This window comes from Embiotoca jacksoni, unplaced genomic scaffold, assembly GCF_022577435.1.
Source record: "Embiotoca jacksoni isolate LCO1_2020_lvr unplaced genomic scaffold, fEmbJac1.0.p SCAF_53, whole genome shotgun sequence".
Classification (NCBI taxonomy): Eukaryota; Metazoa; Chordata; class Actinopteri; family Embiotocidae; genus Embiotoca; species Embiotoca jacksoni.
Window position 1 is genome coordinate 71,863 of NW_027185407.1, and position 22,138 is coordinate 94,000.

At 43.6% G+C, this 22,138-nt stretch overlaps 1 protein-coding gene across 1 annotated transcript; it reads right to left on the minus strand.

Moving 5' to 3' along the window:
* Nucleotides 1-3,250: 3,250 nt before the first annotated feature.
* gsc (goosecoid) lies at nt 3,251-6,253 on the minus strand. Its single transcript, XM_069172460.1, has 3 exons — nt 5,826-6,253; nt 4,750-5,009; nt 3,251-3,769 (listed from the first exon to the last, which is right to left on the minus strand). Exons 1-3 carry the CDS (start codon nt 6,139-6,141, stop codon nt 3,620-3,622), a joined length of 726 nt encoding a protein of 241 aa, XP_069028561.1. The 5' UTR covers nt 6,142-6,253; the 3' UTR covers nt 3,251-3,619.
* Between the last annotated feature and the right edge of the window lie 15,885 nt (nt 6,254-22,138).

Consider the following 22,138-nt stretch of genomic DNA (forward strand, 5'->3'; position numbering starts at 1 on the left):
TGAGATAAAGACTGTTATGTAGAGTGAGATAAAGAGTGTGATGTAGAGTGTGATAAAGACTGTTATGTAGAGTGAGATAAAGAGTGTGATGTAGAGTGAGATAAAGACTGTGATGTAGAGTGAGATAAAGACTGTGATGTAGAGTGTGATAAAGACTGTGATGTAGAGTGTGATAAAGACTGTTATGTAGAGTGAGATAAAGAGTGTGATGTAGAGTGAGATAAAGAGTGTGATGTAGAGTGTGATAAAGACTGTGATGTAGAGTGTGATAAAGACTGTGATGTAGAGTGTGATAAAGAGTGAGATAAAGAGTGATGTAGAGTGTGATAAAGACTGTTATGTAGAGTGAGATGAAGACTGTGATGTAAAGTGTGATAAAGACTGTGATGTAGAGTGAGATAAAGACTGTGATGTAGAGTGAGATAAAGACTGTGATGTAGAGTGAGATAAAGAGTGTGATGTAGAGTGAGATAAAGAGTGTGATGTAGAGTGAGATAAAGAGTGTGATGTAGAGTGAGATAAAAAAGGGTGATGTAGAGTGAGATAAAGACTGTTATGTAGAGTGAGATAAAGACTGTTATGTTGAGTGAGATAAAGACTGTGATGTAGAGTGAGATAAAGAGTGTAATGTAGAGTGAGTTAAAGACTGTGATGTAGAGTGAGATAAAGACTGTTATGTAGAGTGAGATAAAGAGTGTGATGTAGAGTGAGATAAAGACTGTGATGTAGAGTGAGATGAAGAGTGTGATGTAGAGTGATATAAAGACTGTGATGTAGAGTGTGCTGCTCTTTCAGCTCTGATGAAAGCACTGATCTGCGTGAGACCTGCCGGCAATGTGTTTTTACCTTTGAGCTCTTTACTTCAGATTTAGTCAAGTAATTAACAGCAGCAACATTGTATTAAGAACTTACTGACATGATGACATGAGCCTCATGATCAGTGTGGACTGTAGATTTGAAGTTCTCTCTTCATACTGAAAAAAAGATCAAATGATTAAAATAAAAACAGGCCAGAGAAAACACAAAACCAAACAAAACTGATGCACGAAATGATTTAAATCAGTATCAGATCTGATGAAGAATCTGGAGTCAACTTTCAGTTCTGGATTCAGCTGTTATTGAAAAAGTATGGAGGGATCGTTTCCCGCCCTGCAGCTGCATAATGGAAACGAGATTATATTAATTTATTTATTTTCTCAATTCATGTTTTTTATTATTAAACCTTCATTTTTCAGCCAGTGATGAAGCTCTGAGTGTCAGACCTTCAGAGAGTCACCTGTCAGTGTGTTTCTCTGCAGGTTTACACTTTTTGTTAAAATCGTATATTCCTTCATAACATCAGATTCAATTATGGGAATTGTGACATAAGGGCTGTATTTATCTGCATTGTTTTGTCTTTTTTTAAATTTTTGTCTGTGTCATGTTGCAATTATGAAATTATCTCTCCCCCCATGTGAGCTCAAAGTTCACGCATCCTCAAACTGACCCATTGTATCTTCAAACTAATCCACTGCATCTTCAAACTAACCCACTGTATCTTCAAACTAACCCACTGCATCCTCAACCTGACCCACTGTATCTTCAACCTGACCCACTGTATCTTCAAACTGACCCACTGCATCCTCAAACTGACCCACTGCATCCTCAAACTGACCCACTGTATTTTCAAACTGACCCACTGCATCCTCAAACTGACCCACTGTATCCTCAAACTGACCCATTGTATCTTCAAACTAATCCACTGCATCTTCAAACTAACCCACTGTATCTTCAAACTAACCCACTGCATCCTCAACCTGACCCACTGTATCTTCAACCTGACCCACTGTATCTTCAAACTGACCCACTGCATCCTCAAACTGACCCACTGCATCCTCAAACTGACCCACTGTATTTTCAAACTGACCCACTGCATCCTCAAACTGACCCACTGTATCCTCAACCTGCCCCACTGTATCTTCAAACTGACCCACTGTATCTTCAAACTGACCCATTGCATCCTCAAACTGACCCACTGCATCCTCAAACTGACCCACTGTATCCTCAACCTGACCCACTGTATCCTCAACCTGCCCCACTGTATCTTCAAACTAACCCACTGTATCTTCAAACTGACCCACTGTATCCTCAAAAATGACCCACTGTATCCTCAAAAATGACCCACTGCATCCTCAAACTGACCCACTGCATCCTCAAACACTGCATCCTCAAACTGACCCACTGTATCTTCAAACTGACCCAGCTACATTTCACTTTCTCTGTGATTATTTATATTTTCTCATATTAAATTTTTCCAGTGAAGAAATGCACATCAGGTTTCAGCAGCAGTAAAACAATATTAATTTTCTGAGATTCATAAAAATCTGACATGAACACTGAGCTTCAACAAGCGATCAACTCATACTATAAACAAAACTTTACTGTATTAAATGTTGACAAAAACCAAACTGTCATCTGTGAGTCAGTAGGAAATTAATCATTAAACAAATGAGCCAATTTAATTAAACCAATCAGCCTCTGTGCTGTTTCCACTGCATCATGTTCCAGCTGTTTGTAAGTGATAAACATATGTCTTTATTATTTTGGACATTTAACAAATTAATGAGTCTACCAGAAATAATCACAGTGATAATCATAGTTTCAGGTAAAAAAAAAAAAAAAAAAAAAAAAAAAAAAAATACTCTTTAAAACACAAACCTGCATTCAGGAGAACATTTGATTCAAAATGAAATATTTTGATTCATCACTGTAATATTATTTGGTGTTTTTAAAATGTAAATCATTTTTCCTTCTGAAGGAATAATATCCTGCATTATAAAAAAAAAAATAAAAAAAAACATTTTTGGTCTAAATGTATGTTGGAGTTAAATTTATTAAATTAGGTAATAACATAAAATACCAAACACACGTCATGTTTGGAGGAAAGTTTCAGTGGAATCCAGCGCAGAAAATATCAGGACCAGTGAACTAACGACGCAGCTGCAGCGCCACCTTCACCTGCTGCAGATCACCTGATGTGCTTCAACTGAGTCTATACTTATACTTCTATTAAATGTCACGACCTGCTTTTAAAAACATCAGTCCTAAACGTTTTATTTTACATTTGAAGTGTCGCGTGGAGCTCAGCGGAAACGGAACATTTTTTTTTTATTATTCTTCAATTCGAGCCAAACTTTATTTTAATTTTCAGATGAAATCAGAAAAAAATCAGACAGCGTGAGGACTTTCATTTATATTTAATGTATTTCCTTTAAGTTGCTTTTCTTATTTTTTAAACTAACATAACAAAAGAAATGGTTCATGTTCTTTAAGACAGCTCCGAGCTGAATATTACAACGGAAAAATACCATAATTACAACATTAATATCCATAAAAACGTCACATAACATCAGATATATTCAGACACGAAGTCCGGCAGGCGGAACATTACAAAAGACTTAAATTAAATATAAATAAGACAGATCCAGAATAAAATGTAGATATGTACAACTGTGCAACATGACAACACGTTTCATCACACCACCAGCATGTCGTCGAGTCACGTCACTTTCCACGATATGTACACGCGCGTGCGGCCGCGTCAGGGGCCCTCACGCGCGGCCGTTAGGGGCCCTCCCTATCAGCTGTCCGAGTCCACCTCGCTTTTACTCTCCTCCGTTTTCTCCGCGCAGCTTTTGGTGGATTTGTTCCACTTCTGAGAGTTCTCGGACTCCTCTGATGAAGAGCGTTTCTGCCGCCTCCACTTCGCGCGCCTGTTTTTGAACCAAACCTACGTGACAGAAAAAGAGCAGTTTTATTGTCTATCAGGGGCCCCGGGCCTCTCTGGAGCTCCGGTCCTCTCTGGAGCCCCGGTCCTCTCTGGAGCTCCGGTCCTCTCTGGAGCTCCGGTCCTCTCTGGAGAAGAGAGCGGAGAGCGCGCGACACTTCGCCGCTGTGTCCCCGGTCAGGAACGAACCCTTTTATTAACACTGGAACATTTCTCGGTCTCCTCCTCTCATCACCGCAGACATTATGTCAATATATGAAGAAATCCATGAAAACTCTGCACGTGTTTCATGTAGCTCCTTATTATATTTATTATACACAGTATAATAATTAGGTTTCATTTGTTTCTCACCTCCTGTGTCGTTCAAACATTGAAACACTGAGGAACTGAAGTCTGGGTTAAAACTCTATTTTTTATTTACTGCCAAAAGTCACAAATTTAACTTAATTTTTTGTCGTATTATATTCTATCATTTAATTTTACAATCTACTATACAAACAAAGCCACGGCGGGTGATATTTAATGAGCAGGTCCTCGCGTTTAAATAGGGGCAACACATTATTACTATTATTATTATCATTGTTGTTAATATTATCTTATTTTTTTTTTTTTACTATTATTTTTTTAGTTGGCTGATTTTCCATATCCAGATATGGTATTAAATTGCATTCCCATCTAAATATGCTTAACTAAATGGGGCTATAGCACTGCTGGTATGTATTAAAATCATACGTGCATCAGCTACCAATTTCAATATGACATATAATTATTATTATTGTTATTGTTATTATTATTATTATTATTATAATGGCTGTAGATCTCTTTTAAACGCTGCAGCTGTAAATTGAGACTGATATAATTTCTCATTCTAACTGAAACCAAGCTGAACTCTGACTGAACGACGCGTCGCCTCATTTAAATCAGAATCACTGAACAGTTTTAAAAAGCAGAGAAGTCTGATGAAAAGTTAGAGCGCCGCTCACCTCCACCTTCTCCTCCCGGAGGTGGACCTTGCGGGCCAACTGCTCCCGCGTGCCGACGTCCGGGTACTTGGTCTCCTGGAAGAGGCCCTCCAGAGCCTCCAGCTGCTCGTCGGTGAAGATGGTGCGGTGCCTCCGCTTCCTGCGGCAGTGCAGCTGGTTGAGGAGCTGCAGCTCCGTCCGCGACAGGCTGCCCATGTTCATGTAGGACATCATCTGGTGGGGGACCGGCGAGATCAGAACCGAGCCCGGGCTGTCGTAGCCTGACGGCGGAGGGAAATAAAACAGGGGTGAGGTGAAATATTTGGAACAATCAAACTATAAATAAGAATAGAATTGATGTTTCTGAATAATGTGACTCTTTAGAAACTGAAACTGATGCTGATGGACAAACAGCAGAAAACTGAAAACAACAATTTCTTTTTACGCACATCGACGGTTTGTGTATAAATTCTGCTCAAAGTTAAACTCGCATATAAAACACAGATGGAAACATTTCTTTCCTTTTGTAAATACAAACATGTGAAGTTTATGCGTAATTCGTCAGTTTGGAATCAGAGATATTTTATTGTGGACACAGAAGTCCAGCCTGCAGAGAGGTCATCAAAGGACCAAGATCAGGACATCAGACATCACAGGAATATTTCTGATGATTGAAAAAACGTTTTGGGTTTAAATGTGAATATTTAAGGTCACGCGTAAGGTCACATTGTAATTTGTTATTTTAAGATCAGAGACAGTTTATTTTCTTGTTTTGGACCACCGTCGTAAAAAAACCTGAACTTCAATCTTCACAAGTTCCAAATAATAAAATAATACAAATATAAAAGTAGATTATGTTCAGATTTGGAGGTAAAAACGAGGCTTATTGCAACAAATGACTTCTGTTTATTACAGCATCAGCAACAACAACAAAACGAAACCTTTTTGTTTTTCTAAAAATAAAAACAAACACGGACTATGAATTTGAAACCCAATTTAAAAAAAGAAGAAGATATCTTCTCTGTTCTGATTTCTTTGCTGTTTCGCTGTGAGTTTATATTTGAAGCCTATTAAAGTCTGAAGTTGGTCCGTCTCACCTGTCGGGATGCACGGGCACTGCTGCGGGCTCAGGCCGGGCACGGAGCCGCAGCACGGCGGCCCCCCTCCGGTGGTCTGGACGTGCAGCTGCCCGTAGTAGTAGCCATTATATCCAATCCGGGTCCCGTTCACAGACGGAACCCCCGGGGGGGAAGGTCCGCACGTGGCTGAGTACAGTCCGTTGTAGTCGGTGTAGATAGAGTCCGGGAGCCCCGCGGACAGAACCACCGGGCCGCTCCGGTGCAGCAGCAGCGGCTCCTTGCAGCTCGGCCGTCCGGACAGGATGCTGTCTATGCTGAACATCCCGGCGGGCATCACACCGGCGGGAAACTCGGGGAAGTGAGAAGTTGTTATGTTAAAGGTCCTGAAGTGAAAAGTTTCCGCGGAAAACGTTTTCTAAAAGTGCGTCATGGCGGCTGAGGTGGTCGGCTGCTCTCCGGAGGAGCGACTCGGCAGCAGTGAGGAGGATGAGGAGGTTTGAGGGGCAGTCCGGAGCGGGGCTGTTTTATAGCCTGCACACGTCACGGCGGTCCGGCTGCTCTGGGATCAGCTGCTGCAGCTCCGCGGCCGCCGCAGATCTGTGTATTGAGAATTAATTCAATTAAGATAATCCGCAGTGTTTGCAGACTTTTGGAAATCTGTTGGCGGCTCAAAGAGGCTCTTCCTGCAGAGTAATCCGATTATTTCCTTGTTAGAGGAGGCATGATAATCTACGGAGCACATTTACACCGTGTTTACCGGGCCGGTCCTCATCTGATCATCAGGTCTCAGAGTTCATCAACTCACCGGGTTCAGGGTCAGTAACTTTAATTATATCTGACCAGCAGACTCTGATAGTTCTGTATGATTCTATTCAGTGTGTTTGGAGGGAAACTGGTTTTATTTCTTTCATATTTATATTATTTCAATTAGAAGATATTTCAGGTGTCAGCCCGCTGCAGTTTTACGCATAAAAGTTGGAAAGCTCCTGTTTATTAATTAACAAAATGCGCATTATTATTCTCATTATTATATAAAATTGTATTTGGTGTTTTTTGTCATTAATATCAAATATCTCCAGGTTTATGGATTAGTGAAATAGAAAACAATAAAATAACCCTTTGACCCGCAGAATCGTGCGTAAAGACGCAGAGAAGGTGTAATCAGAGTTTTATTTGTTTGTGTCTCTCCTTCCATGAGTAAATGAATATTAACCACATTTCCATGTCAGACAGGAACCTCTGAGCATTACATCTGAGATTCATCTCATTATCTTCCGTCCGCTTGCCTCTCCGCGGGGCGCAGATCAGCGCGTTTCCTCCCCGGCTGCAGCTCCCTCTCTGCGGGTCAGCGTCTCCCCCTGACCGGGATAAGATAACGGCCCATTATCGGCCCCATTCAGCCCACAATAAAAGAACTTATTGCGTATTTACACGGCTAATCAACGCGGACTGAGTGGTGATGGAGGGCCGCGCGCTGCTGTGGAGGAACGTGGATTCCCAGTTCAGACCTTAATGGGACTCAGTGATTGCATTTAACACTCAGTGGGGTTTTAACACATGCTCCCGTCAGGCTGACAGATAAGTTTGTGAAGTGGAACTGTGTGCTGGAGATGTGACGGCTGATTAACGCGGTGTGGACTCAGACTGATGGCAGCTGATTGTCTCCAACTAAAACGTTAAAACAACAGATTTCAATCAGCTCCGCAGATGAATTACCTGATTCACGATATTATTGTTGCATGCTTTTTAAATTGTGCATGAAATTATTTATCAAACTGCCTGATGGAAACAGCTGGGTGTTTTCTGAGAGGAAGACATGTTTTAAAATGTTCTTTATATAGGCGGTCATTTTAGAAACATGTTTTGAAACTGTTTTAACGTGGACATTTTATAATTATTATTATTATTATTATTATTATTATTATTATTACATATGTTGGTGGCGACTTTTGAAACCCTGATCACTTTCAGTCATTTTTTGATCCAGGTAAATACAGTTTATATTTTTTAGGCGAAAACTAAACTTATTATATTTACAAAGTTATATTCACATATATAATCGATTTATTTGCGTCATATAAACTTTGCGTATTTCTTCGGGTTCATTTCATGAAGCTCGGTTTTATTTTTCCAGCTCAGTGCAGGTTTTTCTTTCTCCGTAGATTCTCTTTCTCTTCGTCCTGGAACAAATCTGAGCACCACATTTCCTGAGCTCCACATTACGCATCAACACTGAACCAGTATTCATATTATCATGTATTAGCTCCAGTTTCTTACTTGCATCTCTTCCTAATTCAAACGCTGCTGTTTGTATAAACTATGAATCGTCTGTTAAACTTTAAGAAATAATAGTGAAGCCTGGACAGCTGCTTCTCGGGGCTGATTGGAGGAGCCGGTCACCTTCTCTGTCAGCAGGGAAACAGTCGGTCACCTGCAGCCATCAGCGCCGGTGAGTTCAGCACAAACACCAGAATCACCTCCATCATTTCACACGTTGTCTCATCATGTTAGCTCAGGCACAACATCCTGAGGGGACAAATGGAGACGCAGGTTGAAGGACTAACTTATGAAAATGAAATGTGCTTTAAACAACCAGCCGCACTCCTGCAGAAACTCCTGCTTTGCTTCATTTAAAGGGAGAATCGGTGAATTTTCTCTCAACATCCAACACACACTCACTGCAGATCCTCATTTAAATCATCACAAAAATTAAACATATCTATAAAATAAGTGGAGTGAGAATCAAACACACTTTCTGCTGCCTCGGGACAATAAATCACAATAGATAATAATAACCTCACATTAAGGTGGGACAGTATCTGAATATTATATTGATAACGTGATATGAGACCACATGCTGTCTTTAATTTTGGAAATCATCTTGAGTTAAAATTCGACTTCCTGGATTTAAAGGCCTCATTACAGTAAAATCACGAGACCGTTCTTAATCTTCTATTCTTTACTTTACTTTATTATTACGTCCACTTTACTGATGATTATTGATTTAAAAAGAAAAAAGAAAAAAACTGTGTAAATGAATGAATGCCTGAATGATTTTTAATTGTCATTATATAAAAACAGTCGAAAGAAACTGATCATTAAAACGTAGGAACAAAAGACAAAACAAGACAACCACATGAATAACACAAAAACTAGACACGGACTAACGAGAGCAGCAAGTATGAACCACGAACAGACATCCCAAAAATATTCTTGCACTATTTAAATATTGTGATATTTAATTTAGTCCAAATCACTATTTTGACTTCTTGAGCTAAACGACTAAATTTACTCCATTTTTAATCACATTTATAGGAACACAATCAGCAGAAACACTCAGCTGTCGTCCAGTCTGAATTTATTCTGCATTTTTCAGCCTGATGATTATTTCAAACATGTTTCTGGGAATATAAGAAGCAAAAGAGGATTTTTAGGTTTAAAAATAAATTAAAATTTGATTCCCTGTCCACCTTCCAGCTCAAATCATTTAACAGTGGATATAGTTTGATTGTACCATTTTATTTCCTGTGTAATAGCACAGGACGATGAGTTTTTCTCCCTCCTGAATGTATGAATGTGACAGAAGCTCCGTCTGTTGGAAACATGCTCCTCAGTCTGAAAACCTTTTCTGTAATACAGTCACACTGTGATTCCAGCCGGCGGAGGGGGAGAGGAAAACACAGACACATGCTGTTATTATTTTCACATTTATTTCTACATTTCTACTTCCATGTGTCAGTGAAAGGAACAAGTCAAAAGGGATTGCTACAAAACCAAGCGTCCATTTGAAATTAAAAGCTGTGGAGAAGCGCCGTGAAGGCGGCACTTAAAGGTGAATAGAGGCGTCAATCACACAGCAGATGGAGGCTGAAGACTCACAGAGCTGCAATAACACACACATCTGTAGATATCAGCTGATCTGGAAAAGCTGCTTAAACAGCACAAATAAAGGAGGCAAAGTTGGTAAAGCAGCCGTCAGAGAGCAGATAAATACACTGAGGCTTTTTACTGAGGACACATTCAGCTGCAGGACAGACAGAGAGACGGAGAGACAGATAGAGTCGGAGGGACAGACAGGCAGACAGATAGACAGACAGGCAGAGAGACAGAGAGAGAGAGAGAGACAGACAGAGGGACAGACAGACAGAGAGACAGACGGAGGGACAGACAGACAGACAGATGTCGTTCGTCTGTGCCCTCCAAAGTTATAAATATGGTTTTATGATGTGATATATATATTATAACACTGTGGTCGAGGTTTGAGGACAAATCCACTCGGTTACGTTCAGGGAAGACTAAAGTTGGAGGACTTTGTTGTCACGGTTACAATAATAAACATGTGGTTCAGGTTGTGAAACAATTGCGGTCCCACAAAGAGACATTGAGATTCCCCATCCTCGGCTCCGTGGCCCTCTGGGGCCCCCTGCTGTGGAAACTAACTCATCTACACGCTTCACTCCGCTTCCTCTGCAGGTTTCTGTCGTCCTCCGTGTGTCCCGAAAGAGATGTCAGACAGATGGTCCGACAGCAGAGGACACCAAGGAGGCTGTATGTGACAATAACTTCTGAAACCAACAAAGTCTTGCACTGATTTTAAACAAATAAAGATTAAGTTGTAAAGGAGAGAAAAAACACAGAAAGACAATAAAACTCAGTTACGGACGATTTAGAGCCACAAATCAACCGAACACTCGTCACATCCAGATCAAGCAGAACCTCCTGCAGGGAGCCCGACCCAACAACACCGGGGACACGCAGCTCACCATTCATATAGTAGTTCTATTTTTAGCATTTTAATTGAATGGTTCTGATGTTTGCATGTAAAGTTTACATTTAATTTACTGCATTTTGAAAAGCAGCATTTGATTCATAAATGTTTTAGGATACAAACCATCATGTTCATCATATTACTTTATTATCTACATTGATTTCCTTAAATCATATTTACTGTTAATATACTGACACTGTTACTGTCTGAGAAATCAGAAGAAGGTGAATTATAGTGTAAATTAACAGCATTAAACAGACGTCGATTAAAAGTATTTAAAGGACAAAGGTCTCAATAACAAATGTGTAAAACAGCTGTAGATTATTAATATGATGTCAACTGGAATAACTTCAACTGTTAAAACATAAAGCAGAAAATATAAAAAGATATTTTTATGTCCAAACTCAAACAGACAGGATGTAAACAATCTGTGTTTTTACTTCCTGTTTATCTGAAAGGAGACAAATGATGTAGATGAATACGCACACACACACACTCACACACACACACACACACACGCACACGCACACACACACACACACACACACGCACACACGCACGCACGCACGCACACACACCATGAAAAGCGTCTGGTTCTCCAACCAAACCACAAAGTGCCTGTAACACCACAAATTTAATATCTGTCTCACATCAAAGGCTGCGAATCACAAAACCTTGTTTTTGCTCAGCAGCCGTGTTCTTCACACGAGGTTCAAGAAAGTCGTAAACGTAATAATCCGAGTTCAGAAAACAAGCTGCAGAATTGGACGACGCTTCCAGACGATCCGTTCTCTCTCGGAGTTCCTTCAAAGCTCCGTGATGTCAAACTAAACCTCAGAGAGCTGCAACAAGTCTACAAACAGCAAACACCTTCAGACTCAAGAAAATACCTCATCATTTACAAGAATTCAATCAAAGTATTTAAATTCCCCCACAGGTACATGCAATAAAAAAAAAGGAAATCATATCACTAACAAATGATGAAGTCCAGAATCAGGTGCCTGAAAAAATGTCTGACTTTAGTGACCCCGAGTGGTCATATGAAGAATCACTGAAAGCAACACGATGCATTGCAGTATCCATGTGTGACATCCAGTAAATGTTGCAGCATTATGATGTCATCGATCATGACGGTCACCCTAATGTTTCATGAAATGTTGTCACAGGAATTAGAAAGACAACAACAGGAAGTAGACTGTAAACACTGCGGGCTTTTCAAAGTTAAACTAGTTTCTGTGTAACTTCCTGTGTGATGAAAACAGTCCAAACAGATCGATGTTGGTTTTTGTTGATGAAACACTTTTCAGTCTGAGCAGCACTCGGGTTGATTTCCCTGAAACAGCCTGCAGCTGCAGCAGCTCAGATTTCAGGAGTCACATGAATATACAGACGATTCAAAGAGGCAGCGAATGCAAACGTCCATTTTCCAAATGGCAGCGAGGTACCTGCTATTCAGCCCTTCTCCTGCGTCCAGTCATTTTCTACTTAAATGGTTTCAATTCAGCGCCAACGTCATGCTGTCAGAGGACAGAAAGGGCCGGCGCTCTCTTTCAGCGGTCATCAATCATTCATTACAACCAGGATCCATCAGCCAATCCTGGTAATTACTGATTACAGGCGGCCGGTGCTGTGGCAGGATCAAGGAAACACACACACAGTCTCACACACACACACACACACACACAGTCTCACACACACACACACACAGACACACACACACACACACACACACACACACACACAGTCTCTCACACACACACACACACACACACACACAGTCTCTCTCTCACACACACACACACACAGTCTCTCACACACACAGTCTCACACACACACACACCCAGTCTCTCACACACACACACACACACACACACACACACACACACACACACAGTCTCACACACACACAGTCTCACACACACACACAGTCTCACACACACACACACACACACACACACACACACACACACACACACACACACACACACGTCATCTTAGTATGTGTCACGAGAGGAATCAGAAACACATTTCCACATTAGCAGGTCTGAGACGTGCCCCCCCTCCCTCTCCCCCCTCATCTCTCAGAGGTGCTACTTAACACACTTTGGAATTATCAGAAATTCAAATGAGCTGCGGTGGCGCTGGCAGCAACATAATGGACCCTAGAATTATTCTATCAAAACAAGTCGGCACACACGCAGCTGGATGGAACACGTCAAACCTCAACACAACACGTTAAACCTCAACACAACACGTCAAACCTCAACACAACACGTCAAACCTCAACACAGCACGTTAAACCTCAACACAACACGTCAAACCTCAACACAACACGTCAAACCTCAACACAGCACGTCAAACCTCAACACAACACGTCAAACCTCAACACAACACGTCAAACCTCAACACAACACGTCAAACCTCAACACAACACGTCAAACCTCAACACAACACGTCAAACCTCAACACAACACGTCAAACCTCAACACAACACGTCAAACCTCAACACAACACGTTAAACCTCAACACAACACGTCAAACCTCAACACAACACGTCAAACCTCAACACAACACGTCAAACCTCAACACAACACGTTAAACCTCAACACAGCACGTCAAACCTCAACACAACACGTCAAACCTCAACACAACACGTCAAACCTCAACACAACACGTCAAACCTCAACACAACACGTCAAACCTCAACACAACACGTCAAACCTCAACACAACACGTCAAACCTCAACACACGTCAAACCTCAACACAACACGTCAAACCTCAACACAACACGTCAAACCTCAACACAACACGTTAAACCTCAACACAACACGTCAAACCTCAACACAACACGTTAAACCTCAACACAACACGTCAAACCTCAACACAACACGTTAAACCTCAACACAACACGTCAAACCTCAACACAGCACGTCAAACCTCAACACAACACGTCAAACCTCAACACAACACGTCAAACCTCAACACAGCACGTCAAACCTCAACACAACACGTTAAACCTCAACACAACACGTTAAACCTCAACACAACACGTCAAACCTCAACACAACACGTCAAACCTCAACACAACACGTTAAACCTCAACACAACACGTCAAACCTCAACACAACACGTCAAACCTCAACACAGCACGTTAAACCTCAACACAGCACGTCAAACCTCAACACAGCACGTTAAACCTCAACACAACACGTCAAACCTCAACACAACACGTCAAACCTCAACACAACACGTCAAACCTCAACACAGCACGTCAAACCTCAACACAACACGTCAAACCTCAACACAACACGTCAAACCTCAACACAACACGTCAAACCTCAACACAACACGTCAAACCTCAACACAACACGTCAAACCTCAACACAACACGTCAAACCTCAACACAACACGTCAAACCTCAACACAACACGTCAAACCTCAACACAACACGTCAAACCTCAACACAACACGTTAAACCTCAACACAACACGTCAAACCTCAACACAGCACGTTAAACCTCAACACAACACGTCAAACCTCAACACAACACGTCAAACCTCAACACAACACGTCAAACCTCAACACAACACGTCAAACCTCAACACAACACGTCAAACCTCAACACAACACGTCAAACCTCAACACAACACGTCAAACCTCAACACAGCACGTTAAACCATGTTCAAATCGTCATGTTTCCAGCGGTTCAACGTGTGTTTTCACGGTGTTACACCGTTCTTTGTTCACCCGTCTGAAGGTGATTCGTACAGAAAACAGCGGGCGGAGTCGATCAAGGTAGTACCATCGTCATCGGAGGGTGTCCATGGCAACGAGATGCTCTTTCGATGATATCACAGGTTCATGTCAGGTGAGGAGCTTCTCTATATCTGATGATCATTGATTATATTTCCATGTGTTTACTTTTAATTCTGAGTGATTTCCATCATAAAAAGTAGAGAAATAAAAGACGAACACAGAAAGAATGTTGATCAGAGTTTCCGGAGAAGTGACGGTCAGAGATACGACAGCAGGCGGAGGTGACACGCTGACATGAAGCAGCTGCTCCCAGTAGCTGTGAACATGGTCGTGGACAGAGTCCAGGGTTACTGATCCTGGATCTGTTCCCAGCCGAGGGTCAGAGACAGATACGGTTAATATCAAGTCGAATGTCTGCAAAATACAGCAAACTCTGTAGCTTGAAACGACAAGCGGACTCAGAAAACTGCACTACAGCAGATCACGTTCCTCCACAACAACAACCACGTCTGAAATGATGTCCCGAGAGAGCGAGGCAGCCGCCTGATAAATACCAAGTGTGATGGCAGCGCACCAAGACCCAGGGCAGCAAGGCCCTGAAACAGAACCAGATCGTTGAAATGTGGGAGGTTTTAAGGCAGCCAGCACCTGGGCTGCTGGTCCCACCCTCTGTAACTCTATCTAAAAGCTTAACTCTGGAGCTACTGGCAGAGGTCCTTCAGTAATCCAGTGCAGGTGCCAACGAGCTAGCTTCCACTCTGCAGCTCCTCTACCTGGTGGAGGGAACCTGCACTCACATTAAACATGTTCCAACACGGATGTTCACTACAGTTTACACGACATGAAATGTGTGAAGAAAACAGAGAAAAGCTTCTTGAAATGAGGCGAGTCGGACGGCATGAGTCAACAACACGATGTACAAAGCTGGAGGACTTCTGAGGGATCGATACGAGACGATGACCCACTTAAACTCTCCGCTCACTTGGTGCCCTGGAAATTAAAGCAGATTTAAACAGGGGCACCATTGTGATTTAGGAATAATGTGACATAGCAGCTAAACATCTTTAATATCCACCGATGACAGAATGGAATTAGTCACATATTTCCCTTCAAACTTTCAATTTTCTTCCTGGTTGTGTGAGCCGGGGCTCTAATCCCGTCTTTATGGGCCCGAGTATTAACCTCCCAGAAACACAGTGAGCCGGACCGCGGAGGACCGGCCGAGAGGCGGGGTGCGTTAGTTCACCGTCCTCAACGTGGCCTTTGTTGGAGGGGGGGAGGGGGAAAGGGGGGGGGCAGCGTGCCAGCATGAGGGGTTATTCAGAAGCCTGAGAATCAATCCAGCTTTACGGGTAAGCCATGTAATAATTACCATCATTAGGGGGAACCGGAGCGTGGAGATGACCGGCCCGCTAACACACCTGAAGCTAATGTAGCTCCTCGGGACGCTTGTCATATACATAATTCAATAATCCTGGAAATACATATTAACATTCCCCCACAGCTGAAAGCTGTCAGCCGTGCCCCGCGGCGCTCTCCCAGGAGTTTACAAGGTCAACCTCCAAACTTCCCCCTTCCTCCCCTCACAGAGGTGGAGGAGCGCTCGCTGCACCGAACTCTGCATGATTCAATTAGCCAGTTAGTTTTGGAGTAATTCAGATAATCGCTGGATTTCAAGCGTCTACACAGAAACACAGCGTCGATATTTATTTACTGTTTCTCATCTTCCTGGTTTAAAATGCCTCAAATGGACAGAACATGTCATTACAGCGAGCGTATCTGTTGCAATAAACAATAACTGGTAATGCTTTAAACCCCCCCAATCACAGCCCCCTCACTCTGTTGTTATTGGCACGTAACTGCTGCAGATCTCCATCGCAGGTTCGGTAATTTAATAAGCATGCAGGCATTTCTGCCTCGATAGCCTCCAACCAACTCACTGGGTTATGTTATGGTTAATGTAAAACTGTTCTAATATGCATTCATGGGAAAAATCTGTGAGATATGCAGATAAATATAAAACAAAAATGTTCCAGAGACTTTAGTTTCTGTAAAGACACAAAGGAAACAACAGAGACTTCGTTCAACGTCTCTAAACCACAAACAGAAACATTTTCCATCGCTGACAATCAAATGTTCAAATGCAAAACAGCAACAACAGATGAAAATACAAAGTTCACAAAGTGCAACAAACATTCACGTCAACACAGCAAAGTTAACTGCAGCCTGGTGTTTCCAGACATAAATGATCTGGAGGGAATCATCCTACTGACAGAGAAGACCTCCTATTGGAGCAGCTTTTGACCAATCAGCAGCAACTGAAATCACAGTGAAGACTGAAACTGAACCGCTGCAGCTACATTTAGAAAAAATATTCTTGGCTTCAGCATCACCACAATTATCCAGCGACACTGCTCTCTGATTGGTCCGTCCTTCGGATCAGCTGAGCCAACGTAAACAGAGTTTCCAGACTGGTACACTCAGATGAGTTTTTCATTTCAGTTCCTGCAGTTCTCCACAAACTGTTCACCAACAGGATCCTGTTTATGATCCAAAGGCATGTTTTTCACTGACAGACACAAATTATAAAAAAAGAAAACTTTAAACAGAAGAATTGCGGTCGTTTTTAGGAAACATGTTAAAGATTCTCACTTTTTAAACCACTCAGAAAAAATTCAACCTATTAATATGAAGTTTATTTATTGACCATCAGCATATAAAGTTCACTGATTTAGCTTTACTTTAAGAAATGCATCCAAGTTAGTAGAACAAAAACATCTTTGAATAAATCATAAATACATCATGACCTCTGACCTGCATGTGCTGCTCATCTGTCAGATCATTTTAGAAACCACAACATGCTGAATATTAAAACACTGAGTCCTGCATGTGTCCACACCTGCAGCAGAATACACATCCATCCAGTCGGGGATCAGCCAAGAATCTGGGCAGCTAATTGGGTCTTAACTTTCCGAGGAGAAGGAGATCGGTTCGGTCGCTGGGCTGAGAAGAGGAAAAGCATGTTTTCAACTCTATTTGCTTTAATTTCCTCTGCAATGAAAGAGAAGGAAGATTAATGAAATATCCCCAAATCCATCCTGTTTCATTTCTATTAAATCAGCAGTGAAATCCAAGTGTCCTGGCCGGGGTGGGGGTGGGTGGGGTAAAAGTTTCTCCACGACGCTAAAGAGACTCGGCTGCTTTCTGTAGTGACCGATGAGATTCTGAAAATTCAATTGTTGCTGAAGTGTGTCTCAGGTTGCTGTCTGGTTCCCCTCAGACTCCCTTCTTTAACTACGCCGCCGGGCCGTGTTCGGGATAAATAAGACGTTTTCCACTGAGCAGACACTTTTCTTTCTCTTCAGGACTGGATACCAGCAGCTGTTTCACTCAGTGAGGTTTGTGTATCCAGCCGCTGAGAGCTGTTGTCACTGAGTAGCTGAAGTAACAATACAAATGCAAACAGCAGCCGGCTGGAAGCCGAGAAGAGTCAACGGACTTCAACTGCAGGTCGTCTGATCGTCTCAATGAGAAGTCATGAGCTGCAGTCTTTAATCTGACAAAGGAGGCTGAAGAACAAACACCTTAATGTGCTGAACCCAAACCACCTGCGGGGGGGGGGGGGGGGGGGGGGCATAAAAACAGCTGGATGAACTCAGTTCATTGTACTGCAGTTATCCTTCAGTAGGTGTACAACTGGGACATCATCATTAAAATGCACCTTGACCTTTGACCCTGTTGGGCGAGAGAATTGTGGGTCAGAACAGCCAGAGGAGCATGGTGACCTGCAGACTGTAAAATAGGACCAGATGTAGTTCAACATCCTGGTACTTGACATATTTCACACCGTTTGTTGAGACACTGAATCTCTTCTGATGCTGCTTATTGGAACGCACAGGAAATGTCACATTTCCTGTGCGTTTCCTTCCATCAGGTGACTGTATCACTCTGATCAGGTGACAGCATCACTCTGATCAGGTGACAGCATCACTCTGATCAGGTGACTGCATCACTCTGATCAGGTGACAGCACCACTCCAGCATCACTCTGATCAGGTGACTGCATCACTCCAGCATCACTCTGATCAGGTGACTGCATCACTCTAGCATCACTCTGATCAGGTGACTGCATCACTCTGATCAGGTGACTGCATCACTCCAGCATCACTCTGATCGGGTGACAGCATCACTCCAGCATCACTCTGATCAGGTGACTGCATCACTCCAGCATCACTCTGATCAGGTGACTGCATCACTCTGATCAGGTGACAGCACCACTCCAGCATCACTCTGATCAGGTGACTGCATCACTCCAGCATCACTCTGATCAGGTGACTGCATCACTCCAGCATCACTCTGATCAGGTGACTGCATCACTCTGATCAGGTGACTGCATCACTCTGATCAGGTGACAGCATCACTCCAGCATCACTCTGATCAGGTGACAGCACCACTCCAGCATCACTCTGATCAGGTGACTGCATCACTCCAGCATCACTCTGATCAGGTGACTGCATCACTCCAGCATCACTCTGATCAGGTGACTGCATCACTCTGATCAGGTGACTGCATCACTCTGATCAGGTGACAGCACCACTCCAGCATCACTCTGATCAGGTGACAGCACCACTCCAGCATCACTCTGATCAGGTGACTGCATCACTCTGATCAGGTGACTGCATCACTCCAGCATCACTCTGATCAGGTGACAGCACCACTCCAGCATCACTCTGATCAGGTGACTGCATCACTCCAGCATCACTCTGATCAGGTGACTGCATCACTCCAGCATCACTCTGATCAGGTGACAGCACCACTCCAGCATCACTCTGATCAGGTGACAGCATCACTCTGATCAGGTGACTGCATCACTCCAGCATCACTCTGATCAGGTGACAGCATCACGCTGATCAGGTGACTGCATCACTCCAGCATCACTCTGATCAGGTGACTGCATCACTCTGATCAGGTGACAGCATCACTCCAGCATCACTCTGATCAGGTGACTGCATCGCTCTGATCAGGTGACTGCATCACTCCAGCATCACTCTGATCAGGTGACTGCATCACTCTGATCAGGTGACTGCATCACTCTGATCAGGTGACAGCACCACTCCAGCATCACTCTGATCAGGTGACAGCACCACTCCAGCATCACTCTGATCAGGTGACTGCATCACTCTGATCAGGTGACTGCATCACTCCAGCATCACTCTGATCAGGTGACTGCATCACTCTGATCAGGTGACTGCATCACTCCAGCATCACTCTGATCAGGTGACTGCATCACTCCAGCATCACTCTGATCAGGTGACTGCATCACTCTGATCAGGTGACTGCATCACTCTGATCAGGTGACTGCATCACTCCAGCATCACTCTGATCAGGTGACAGCACCACTCCAGCATCACTCTGATCAGGTGACTGCATCACTCCAGCATCACTCTGATCAGGTGACTGCATCACTCCAGCATCACTCTGATCAGGTGACATCACCACTCCAGCATCACTCTGATCAGGTGACTGCATCACTCCAGCATCACTCTGATCAGGTGACTACATCACTCCAGCATCACTCTGATCAGGTGACAGCATCACTCTGATCAGGTGACTGCATCACTCCAGCATCACTCTGATCAGGTGACTGCATCACTCCAGCATCACTCTGATCAGGTGACAGCACCACTCCAGCATCACTCTGATCAGGTGACAGCATCACTCCAGCATCACTCTGATCAGGTGACTGCACCACTCTGATCAGGTGACAGCATCACTCCAGCATCACTCTGATCAGGTGACTGCACCACTCTGATCAGGTGACAGCATCACTCCAGCATCACTATGATCAGGTGACAGCATCACTCCAGCATCACTCTGATCAGGTGACAGCATCACTCCAGCATCACTCTGATCAGGTGACTGCATCACTCCAGCATCACTCTGATCAGGTGACAGCATCACTCTGATTAGGTGACAGCATCACTCCAGCATCACTCTGATTAGGTGACAGCATCACTCTGATTAGGTGACAGCATCACTCCAGCATCACTCTGATCAGATGACAGCATCACTCCAACATCACTCTGATCAGGTGACAGCATCACTCCAGCATCACTCTGATCAGGTGACAGCATCACTCCAGCATCACTCTGATTAGGTGACAGAATCACTCTGATCAGGTGACAGCATCACTCCAGCATCACTCTGATCAGATGACAGCATCACTCCAGCATCACTCTGATTAGGTGACAGCATCACTCCAGCATCACTGTGATCAGGTGACTGCATCACTCTGATCAGGTGACAGCATCACTCCAGCATCACTCTGATTAGGTGACAGCATCACTCTGATTAGGTGACAGCATCACTCCAGCATCACTCTGATTAGGTTACAGCATCACTCCAGAATCACTTTGATCAGGTGACAGCATCACTCGGATTAGGTGACAGCATCACTCCAGCATCACTCTGATTAGGTGACAGCATCACTCTGATTGGGTGACAGCATCACTCCAGCATCACTCTGATCAGGTGACTGCATCACTCTGATCAGGTGACAGCATCACTCCAGCATCACTCTGATCAGGTGACAGCATCACTCCAGCATCACTCTGATTAGGTGACAGCATCACTCTGATTAGGTGACAGCATCACTCCAGTATCACTCTGATGAGGTGACTGCATCACTCCAGCATCACTCTGATCAGGTGACTGCATCACTCTAGCATCACTCTGATCAGATGACAGCATCACTCCAGCATCACTCTGATTAGGTGACAGCATCACTCCAGCATCACTCTAATTAGGTGACAGCATCACTCCAGCATCACTCTGATTAGGTGACAGCATCACTCTGATTGGGTGACAGCATCACTCCAGCATCACTCTGATTAGGTGACAGCATCACTCCAGCATCACTCTGATCAGGTGACTGCATCACTCCAGCATCACTCTGATCAGGTGACAGCATCACTCCAGCATCACTCTGATCAGGTGACTGCATCACTCCAGCATCACTCTGATCAGGTGACAGCATCACTCTGATCAGGTGACTGCATCACTCTGATCAGATGACAGCATCACTCTGATTAGGTGACAGCATCACTCCAGCATCACTCTGATTAGGTGACAGCATCACTCTGATTAGGTGACAGCATCACTCCGGCATCACTTTGATTAGGTGACAGCATCACTCTGATTAGGTGACAGCATCACTCCAGCATCACTCTGATTAGGTGACAGCATCACTCTGATTGGGTGACTGCATCACTCTGATCAGGTGACAGCACCACTCCAGCATCACTCTGATCAGGTGACAGCACCACTCCAGCATCACTCTGATCAGGTGACTGCATCACTCTGATCAGGTGACTGCATCACTCCAGCATCACTCTGATCAGGTGACTGCATCACTCTGATCAGGTGACTGCATCACTCCAGCATCACTCTGATCAGGTGACTGCATCACTCCAGCATCACTCTGATCAGGTGACTGCATCACTCTGATCAGGTGACTGCATCACTCTGATCAGGTGACTGCATCACTCCAGCATCACTCTGATCAGGTGACAGCACCACTCCAGCATCACTCTGATCAGGTGACTGCATCACTCCAGCATCACTCTGATCAGGTGACTGCATCACTCCAGCATCACTCTGATCAGGTGACATCACCACTCCAGCATCACTCTGATCAGGTGACTGCATCACTCCAGCATCACTCTGATCAGGTGACTACATCACTCCAGCATCACTCTGATCAGGTGACAGCATCACTCTGATCAGGTGACTGCATCACTCCAGCATC